General features: G+C 38.6%; 2 protein-coding genes across 3 annotated transcripts in view; one reads left to right on the top strand and one right to left on the bottom strand.

Annotated features, from left to right (window-relative positions):
* Positions 1–2,081, top strand: part of chn2 (chimerin 2) — a 47,927-nt gene extending 45,846 nt beyond the window's left edge. For both annotated transcript variants that reach the window (XM_083640111.1, XM_083640112.1), the window contains 3 exons: positions 207–344; positions 442–547; positions 736–2,081. In XM_083640111.1, the coding sequence (XP_083496237.1) occupies positions 207–344; positions 442–547; positions 736–907 (416 nt within the window). In that variant the 3' untranslated portion in view covers positions 908–2,081. The remainder of the gene's footprint in view (positions 1–206; positions 345–441; positions 548–735) is intronic.
* Positions 2,082–6,808: 4,727 nt separating this feature from the next.
* On the bottom strand, positions 6,809–10,271 carry fkbp14 (FKBP prolyl isomerase 14). The gene is made up of 4 exons (XM_083638005.1): positions 10,007–10,271; positions 8,500–8,651; positions 8,267–8,394; positions 6,809–8,112 (listed from the first exon to the last, which is right to left on the bottom strand). Exons 1-4 carry the CDS (start codon positions 10,201–10,203, stop codon positions 7,954–7,956), a joined length of 636 nt encoding a protein of 211 aa, XP_083494131.1. The 5' UTR covers positions 10,204–10,271; the 3' UTR covers positions 6,809–7,953.
* Positions 10,272–10,343: the final 72 nt, after the last annotated feature.

The raw sequence follows: 10,343 nt of genomic DNA, 5'->3' as shown, positions 1-10,343 counted from the left end.
TTTAAATGAATTGAATTTGTCCTGCACCTGGCCTGCTGAGCTGATGTGCACGCCCTACTTCCTTCTTCAAATGTGTAGAGCACTTTGAAAGAAACAATATAGTTATTACAGAGTTATAGATTGAAATCCATCTTTTCCGTTAGAATTAAGCTATAATACAAAATTCCATTCCAGTCACACGTTTGTTTTGTGTTTCTCATCGACAGATGGTGAAAAAGCCGACATCAGTGCAGATGTCTATGCAGACATCAACATCATTGCTGGTGCTTTGAAGCTCTACTTGAGAGACCTGCCAATTCCAGTCATTACGTTTGACTTGTACTCCAAATTTATTCAGGCTGCAAGTAAGAGCTGGTCAACTCTGTTACCATTCCCTGCCGTTACTTTGTTGCTTCCCTGCAGCATCCTAATACTAACTGTGATACTAATGCTGTCTTGTAGAGATTCCAAATGCTGAATCCAGACTGGAGGCAATCCATGAGGCTTTGCTGCAGCTCCCTCCAGCGCATTACGAGACCCTGCGCTACCTGATGGCACACCTCAAGAGGTCAGTTCACAAGGAAAAATGTCACGGTTCGGGTTCGGTTCGGTTCGTTCTTTTCATTTCATACTCCTGAGCCGAACCAACCCAACAAGAAAAGCAGACATTTTTCAAATGTTTGGGATAGGGTTAAAATATTTGGGGGGGTTTTGTACTCTCCTTACAGACTCTGGTTATTCTCGTGTCTTTTACAGGGTGACAATGTTTGAAAAGGACAATTTAATGAATGCTGAAAACCTGGGGATTGTCTTTGGGCCGACGCTAATGCAGCCGCCGGAGCAGAACGCCTTGGCAACACTGAACGACATGAGGCAGCAGAAACTAGTAATGCAGCTTATGATAGAGCATGAAGACGTCTTATTCTAAGGACTGGGGCATGTAGGACTTACATCAGAAACTAAGGACAATTATTTATTCTATCAAAAAGGAAATTTAAGCCACGCTGATTCTAATGAAGTGTCAAAATTGTTTCTATTGTAATCAAATCGAACTTGAAATGCTTCTCTCTCGCATGGTTGTTTTAGTTGAAGTGGGCTTAGTGTTGACGTTCTGTCCTGTTACTGTACGTTTAGAGTTTTCATGCTGAGCCAAGACCATCATTTTTATAGTAGGAAAGACTCCAATGTTTCTAACTGCCTACAGTGCTGTTCCCTCATCACTTTTATTTGAATATAGTGTCACTACCAGGTGTAGACTTAGCCATGGTGATAATGTCGTCGATGTGCGGGCACACAGTGTTAACCTTTGAAGGCATGGTGCTGAATAAAGCAAGCATCATAGAAGCAGATTGAACGTTCCCATGTTGACTGGTGGTGCATTTTGTGTGCATAATGTGTTGTTTGTGGGAATGCAGGTTAAAATTTGAATCAAAGAATGCAGGGCCTTTCATCTGAGATCAAATCAGATCATTTAATGGTCAATATTTTTAACCATGTGTGCTAAAAAGAGAGAGATGAGACAACTGGTAGCTCATGAAGCACTTTTTTGCAAAGAGTGTAAGGATTTATTTTGTAAAGATGTTTTATTTTTGTCTTTTATTCTGCATCATGTGTTTTTGTCACTATAATATATATTGTCGAGAGTGTTATTTGTTAATTCAATGTCGAAATACAAACCTGTTCACAAAAGATGTAGAGTCAGACAAGTTAGAGTTTAACGATCCATCATTTTCAACACATCCAGTAACCATTTATTTTGGTGAGGAATACATAGGTGGATTTACACAGGTCATAGTAGCCTCTGAAGCAGATGAGTGAAGCTATAGTGTACTGTACACCTATTGGTTGCCAGTTTTGCCAAAAGGGTATTTCAGTTTACAAGCTGTTCATGTTGGATATTTCCAACTAAAAACTAAGATCTGCCCCCCCCCCTGTATGCCAGCAATATGCCATTAGTCATACGGTAGCTGTATCAAGCGTCTTCCTTTCACAGTTGATTTGTTGTACTGTAATTAAGTAAATCCTTTCTACAAAATCCAAATTCATTTTATCAAATTGTATTTTTGTGATGGTTGCAATTAAGATTGTAATTTATCAAATGATGATTTATTAAAGGATGTAAAATTTCCATTTAACACGACCTATTGCAATTTCTCAAAAGGTTTGTCTGCATCCCACACCCAGAGAGGTTGAACATGACCATACTTGCTTCTGGAAGGGGTTCAGGCAGAAGAGACTTGTGTGGTGCTAGTAGTGATGAGTGCTTATTGCCATAATGTTGCCAGGTCTTTTACCAATAATGCCATATCTCTTAACTTGGCCCCTCCTCCACTTGAACCTGTAGGTTTGGTCAGCAAGGTGGAACTCATATAGACTGGATCTATGAGCTGCAGTGGCAAGAAAAACACTGGTGTTCTTTGTAAGAGGAAATACAGCAGTCCTACAGTGCTTGGATTCTGTCTCACCATGGCGCCCTCAAACTCTGGAATCTGTTCTTGGGTTTCAGAACACTCACTTGAGCAAATTATTACATCAAAATGTAATTCGAGTCTAGGCTGGGAATGTCAGGGCAATATCATAAAACAATAATGCCATTCTTGCTAACACCTTTCTTCTTTTCTTTATTTTCTAAAAGATTTTCGATGTGATTTATTAGTTTAATTAAGTGGTTAAATAAAGAGCAACTACCAAACAACTGCAGTTCAAACACGTTTCTCTAGCTACACTATATAGAAACAAATACCTTGAAACATGTTTCTCTAGCTACACTATAGTATAGAAACAAATACCTTGAAACATGTTTCTCTAGCTACACTATATAGAAACAAATACCTTGAAACATGTTTCTCTAGCTACACTATAGTATAGAAACAAATACCTTGAAACATGTTTCTCTAGCTACACTATATAGAAACAAATACCTTGAAACATGTTTCTCTAGCTACACAGTATAGAAACAAATACCTTGAAACATGTTTCTCTAGCTACACTATAGTATAGAAACAAATACCTTGAAACATGTTTCTCTAGCTACACTATATAGAAACAAATACCTTGAAACATGTTTCTCTAGCTACACTATATAGAAACAAATACCTTGAAACATGTTTCTCTAGCTACACTATAGTATAGAAACAAATACCTTGAAACATGTTTCTCTAGCTACACTATATAGAAACAAATACCTTGAAACATGTTTCTCTAGCTACACTATGTAGAAACAAATACCTTGAAACATGTTTCTCTAGCTACACTATAGTATAGAAACAAATACCTTGAAACATGTTTCTCTAGCTACACTATATAGAAACAAATACCTTGAAACATGTTTCTCTAGCTACACTATATAGAAACAAATACCTTGAAACATGTTTCTCTAGCTACACTATAGCCAACTGTGCTTTATGAATCCACACTAATCCTTGTTTAACTGTAGGCTTGGCATTAATTTGGTGCCATTTGGTGAAGCTGTTCAGGCCTGTGAGGCACAAAGCCCTGCTGAGCTGAGAGAGGATGGTGTAGCTGGAGATGATTTCCACAGACATCTACTGTATGTCATGGAGTTATCATTACCTGTCTGGTTGACCTCGTCTGAAAAGCATGCTGATGATGGCAGTGAAATGCCCTTGGCAGCAAGCCTGAACTCTGAATGGAAAAAGCAACAAGAAAGGGTGCAGAGATTGCATCCGCTTCCACGTACCCCAACTGCTTCATCAGACAACGTGAAGTCAGTGGAAGTTGATTCCAAGTTCAGATTCATTGAGCAAACATTTGTGTGAAATCTCAAAAGCCCATCAGACCTCCTCTATTGCTGATGCTTCACAGTTGTTTTATGCTTCTTGCTGTAATCCTATCACTATTTTATAAGCACCATGTGAGTTGATCAGTGCATCGAACAGCAAAACAAACATACAAATATGTCTATCCATGAGACTATCACGACACATTCATACAAGCTGAAGCTGTCTATCCATGAGACTATCACGACACATTCATACAAGCTGAAGCTGTCTATCCATGAGACTATCACGACACATTCATACAAGCTGAAGCTGTCTATCCATGAGACTATCACGACACATTCATACAAGCTGAAGCTATCCATGAGACTATCACGACACATTCATACAAGCTGAAGCTATCCATGAGACTATCACAACACATTCATACAAGCTGAAGCTATCCATGAGACTATCACGACACATTCATACAAGCTGAAGCTATCCATGAGACTATCACGACACATTCATACAAGCTGAAGCTATCCATGAGACTATCACAACACATTCATACAAGCTGAAGCTATCCATGAGACTATCACGACACATTCATACAAGCTGAAGCTATCCATGAGACTATCACGACACATTCATACAAGCTGAAGTTGTCTATCCATGAGACTATCACAACACATTCATACAAGCTGAAGATGTCTATCCATGAGACTATCACGACACATTCATACAAGCTGAAGCTGTCTATCCATGAGACTATCACAACACATTCATACAAGCTGAAGCTATCCATGAGACTATCACGACACATTCATACAAGCTGAAGCTATCCATGAGACTATCACGACACATTCATACAAGCTGAAGTTGTCTATCCATGAGACTATCACAACACATTCATACAAGCTGAAGATGTCTATCCATGAGACTATCACGACACATTCATACAAGCTGAAGCTGTCTATCCATGAGACTATCACGACACATTCATACAAGCTGAAGCTATCCATGAGACTATCACGACACATTCATACAAGCTGAAGCTATCCATGAGACTATCACAACACATTCATACAAGCTGAAGCTATCCATGAGACTATCACGACACATTCATACAAGCTGAAGCTATCCATGAGACTATCACGACACATTCATACAAGCTGAAGATGTCTATCCATGAGACTATCACGACACATTCATACAAGCTGAAGATGTCTATCCATGAGACTATCACGACACATTCATACAAGCTGAAGCTGTCTATCCATGAGACTATCACGACACATTCATACAAGCTGAAGCTATCCATGAGACTATTCACGACACATTCATACAAGCTGAAGCTGTCTATCCATGAGACTATCACGACACATTCATACAAGCTGAAGATGTCTATCCATGAGACTATCACAACACATTCATACAAGCTGAAGCTGTCTATCCATGAGACTATCACGACACATTCATACAAGCTGAAGATGTCTATCCATGAGACTATCACGACACATTCATACAAGCTGAAGCTGTCTATCCATGAGACTATCACGACACATTCATACAAGCTGAAGCTATCCATGAGACTATCACAACACATTCATACAAGCTGAAGCTGTCTATCCATGAGACTATCACGACACATTCATACAAGCTGAAGCTATCCATGAGACTATCACAACACATTCCTACAAGCTGAAGCTGTCTATCCATGAGACTATCACGACATATTCATACAAGCTGAAGCTGTCTATCTGCTCCTAGTTCTAGGAAGGTTCCTAGTAGAGGATGGGTCAAATGCAGAGGATGAATTTCCCCAAGGGGATAAATAAAGGATAACTTAACTTAACTTATCCATGAGACTATCACGACACATTCATACAAGCTGAAGGAAAACTGATGCATTGGAATCCTGGAACATCCAGGATTCCATTGTAGCCAATGTACAGAGATGAAAATATTGATTTTGTTTTACATGATGAAGAATCTCAGTGCCTCTTGGAAAAATGTATTACTCTTCTCATGATTGAATTATCCATGGCTATTAGGATTATGTTATACTGTAATTAGGAAAATGGAACTTAGATTTCTTTGCAATAAGTCACTTCTAGCTTGACATCAAGAAAATGTAAGATTGCACACTGCTCTGCTGGATGTGGTCAAGAATGAACCCTCCCTCCCTGGTGATAATTAAACATAGTCATCTATTACATAATGCTAATGGGTTGAATAGTCTGTCTCTCTACTCTGCAAGAAAATCCACCCTGAGTCTGACACAGAATGCACAGTTTACACTGTTCCACTGATCTTTTGACAGTTCAGGATTTGTGAGGATGAAGACTTACCTTCCCAGAGACTTTTCATATCTTTCCCTTTCAAGAGACACTTTATAGTTACTCAATGAAAAACAGATGGTTGGCAACACTGACTGAACTGGTACTGCGAACAATTCAGAACCAGCCAATATGCATCTACCTGGGGAAACTGGCTGCTGCGGGCAGTGTCCTCTTAGTTAGTGTGTTTTCTACTCGAGGTTCAACATTCCAGTTATGCAGATGCAGATTCACCAGAAAGGACCATTTGCATCATCTTGCTTTAGGACACGCCTGCTGGATTTTTTTTTCTCTATGAGTACTGATGATGGCTGACCACTCAAAGAAGTTAAGAAATTAACTTTGACGAAGGCACACCTTAGTGCAACTTCTTCATTATTCACTATTTATAATGTGTAACCAAATGATGTGAGTAATGCACACATGTTGACTTTTTCTGACACTAACTGTATGGCATCTATAAACTATACAAAAGACAAGAACAAGAGCGCCCTCTAGTGATGAATTCAGTCTTGTATAGAAAAAGCATATCAATATCATCACCCCAATGCCAACTGAATACATAGATTATGTTCTCAACAGGATTTCAAAATGAATAAAGTATAATTAACATTTGTTTTGAAAATATTTAATTCAGTTTGGTAAGCAAAAAACAATTTGTCAAAAATTACAATAGCCTGCCCTACACTGTATAATACACCTGCAGTAAAATCGTCAATGCATGTAGAATGGAGAGATAGACTTAAAGACTCTCTATAATATGCATGTCCACTATAATTGACAGTGAGTTGAAATTTGCTTTAAACTCTGAAATGCTGTGCAAAGAAGGTCAGCAGGTTTGCCTAAGGAAGCTTGCCAAATTCCAGGTCGACAAGACTCAGATGAAACTGTTTTACAGTGCCTTTATTGAGTCTGTAATCTCCTTTTCCATCATTTGCTGGTATGGAAACCTTTGCATTAAGGACAAGAACTCCCTCGGGAGGATTATGAGAGTGGCTTCAAAAATAGCCAGAGTACATTTTAGTAGCCTGGATCACATCTTTAGCAAGCAGATGCTTAAGAAGGCTATGTCCATTCGTATGGACGAGACACATCCTCTCAGCTCAGAGTACATGCTGCTCCCATCCGGCCTTCGTCTAAATGTCCTCTTGACCACTAAAAACAGGTATAAGTTCTCCTTCATGCCTGTTTCCATCAAGGCCTTAAATGCTGCCGAGAGGAGGAGATAATGCACTATGTCATGGCTCTATTGCATTATGTTATTGCTGCTATTGTTTATGCTGGCCGACCAGCTTTTGTTTCCTCATGGTCATAAAGTATGCACTTTTTTTGAGGTATGCCTTTTGATTCCTCAACTTTTTGTGATGTACAGTATGTATTGTCGCTGCTATCTATTTTACTTATCTATTTTACTTTATCCTGGCTTTGACAGCCCTTGACTTATTTTTATAATTCCTTTATTTTTATAATTCTTAAGGTATGTGTCTTGCAGATTGATGCTGCTGCCTGTTTTACTTGAATGGTATGGGTTCACTTAGCTCACTTGCTGTAAACTGCTGCTCATGCCTCCGTGTTGTGTTTATGTTTATATGTGATACTGTATGAATTTTATATCTGCTGCACACAAATTGCCCTTTGGGGACAAATAATAAATTGAACTTGAACTTGTACATAGTATCAACAGTTGTCAAGAGTACTGTAAATTGATCTGATGTACTGCAGATAAAGTGACACAAAATGCAGTCGATGTACTACAGAGCAATCAAAATGAACAAGCCCTCAGTGCGAGGTATAATTTAGCACTAACTACTAATGCAATAATTTACCAGTCAATTCCTGTCTCTGTATTGGATGAAATGAACAACACAAGCATTTAAACATTCTATTGAAAATGGGATAAAACCTGCTGTCCACTAGAGTTCATCATGTTTGTAGGTGAATTCCCTGGCAGATATGAAACCATCATTATCTTCATCTTCCTTTATGAAGATGTCATCAACCATCACTTCATGATGTGTGTCATTGGCTGAGTATCCGTGTCTCTCAAACTCCTTCCTCAGGTACTCCTTCACCTGTAGTGCAGAAAGAGCATTCATATTATTCACAAATAACACCATTGCCGATATTATATACTGTATTATATATTTATACATCTCCACCACAAAAACTGTGAATACAACACTTCCTTTAAAAAAAAACAGTCTCACAGATCAGAAAACTGCACACCTCAAGTTTGGAGAGCTTCCAGTCATTGTTGATATCCATCTCCTGGAAGGACTCGTGTGACCTGGGACCATTTTGGATCTCCATGACCTCAATGTAAAAAATGAGGGTACTGCCTGGAGGAATCTTGCCTGTAAACAAAGCACTCACCTAAGGCACAAATATGATAGATGCAGCAGAACATTACCTATCTCCTCACTGAGCTGCACAACCAGGATCATCATGGTTTGTCTTACCTTTTCCTTCCTTCCCATATGCCAGAGATGGAGGGATGGTCAGCTTCCTGCGTTCTCCTGTGCACATGTCCTGCACACCCTTATCCCAACCTGGCAGCACCTCTCGGATCCCAAGAGTAAACCACACTGGATTATTTCCCCCATGGTGGCGGCTGCCAAGAGTCACACAGATCCATCACAGTGTTCTTTAAGACAAAAAGCCCAGTGCACACATATAACAGGTTTAACATACATATATATATATACTGGATATATATATATATATATTTATTAGGGCTGTGCAATCAAATCGATACGGCAATATATCGCTAGGGATGCACCGATATGAAAATTTTGGCCGATGCCGATAACCGATATTAACATTGCTGTTATGGCCGATAACCGATATTTACCGATGTCGATATGATCCGTATAAAACCACATTTTTATGATCATCACATTTTGTACATACTGAAAAGCACATGTTAACACTGAATTTGAAAAAGTTATGCATTTCTTTATTTGCAAAGCCTTTGGAAAAGCCCATAAATCATAGATTTACTGCATTATTTCATATCAATGTGAAGAATTTGGCTGATAATGATAACCGATATTAACATTGCAACATCTGACCGATACCGATATGACCGATATGTTAAAAAATGACTAACATCGGCCGATACCGATATGATTGCCGATATATCGTGCATCCCTATATATCGCAATACTTTTTTCCGCAATACTGTATCGATATTTCAGAAAAATATAGATCTAGATATAGATAGAAAAGATATATCGCCATATCGATTTTTTTGCACAGCCGTGTGTTCAGTGACACACACAACAAGAATACTTTTTATTTCAGTGCATTCAGTAAAGACACTCAACACTCAACACTCGGTAGTTTTGACAATTTGTCCACTAAGTTATCAATATAAAGTGATGTACACATTATTACACTACCTGGGTGGTGCACAGCGTGTTGTATTTTTACCTAAATTGTTTAATTTTCAGTCAATTATGTAGAGTATTGCAATATATCGCAATATGTATTGTATCACAATGTATCGTGATACAATCGTATCGCGACCCATGTATCGTATCGTGAGGTCCTTGCCAATACCCAGCCCTAATATATATATATATATATATATATATATATATATATATATATATATATATATATATATGTGTATATATATATCATAAGAACAAAAATACAGAAACTGCATACATAACAATCATAGACTTCAAATATATAAACATACAACCCCCCCCCCCCCCCCCCCCCACCTGATGTAGGCTATTTCATGCAACTGCAAAGTAGAGGTCAATGGTGGGTTAGCCAGTTACAAACAATGGAGAGGTCGTTAGTAGTACAGTACAGGGCTAAAGTATTGTGTAACTCATTAGGTACAAATGTATATTGAGGGTTAATTTGATACCCACCACAACATAGCAATGACAGGAAGACAGTAGCGAACAGTCAGCAGCAATATGCATCATTAGTGCTTCAATTGAGATTTACCTTGAATGAAACATGGTGCCATTACTTTCCAGAAATCCCTCGAAATGAACAAGAAGCATGTCTCCATATTTTGACTTCCGATAACAAACGAAAGGTTTATGTAGAACTTCAATTTTCACTTCTGGCTCAGGAAGTGTCCCCCCAGTCACATATACAAAGAGTGAGGAAAATATCGAACATAAAGAAAGCAGGATCATTGTGAAAGCTGCACAGGCCTAACTTATACCATGCCCAATTACATACCGGTAGTAGCCTACAGTGCCAAAAATAAATGCATGTTACTCAGCAAGAATCCCAGCTACGTGGCAAACAACTTCTAAAATCTGCAACAAAATGT

This window comes from Poromitra crassiceps (assembly GCF_964638095.1).
Source record: "Poromitra crassiceps genome assembly, chromosome: 1".
Classification (NCBI taxonomy): Eukaryota; Metazoa; Chordata; class Actinopteri; order Beryciformes; family Melamphaidae; genus Poromitra; species Poromitra crassiceps.
Note: the sequence above shows the minus strand (reverse complement) of the source record. Positions and strands in the feature narration are given on the sequence as shown.

Bases quoted from the DNA above. Each gene is read 5' to 3' on its own strand.
- fkbp14 (XM_083638005.1), bottom strand. From the start codon at position 10,203: ATGATCCTGCTTTCTTTATGTTCGATATTTTCCTCACTCTTTGTATAT. The intron at 8,395-8,499 runs GTAAGACAAACC...CTTTGTTTACAG, and splicing joins ATATGGGAAGGAAGGAAAAG to GCAAGATTCCTCCAGGCAGT. The intron at 8,113-8,266 runs GTGTGCAGTTTT...TCTGCACTACAG, and splicing joins GGAAGCTCTCCAAACTTGAG to GTGAAGGAGTACCTGAGGAA.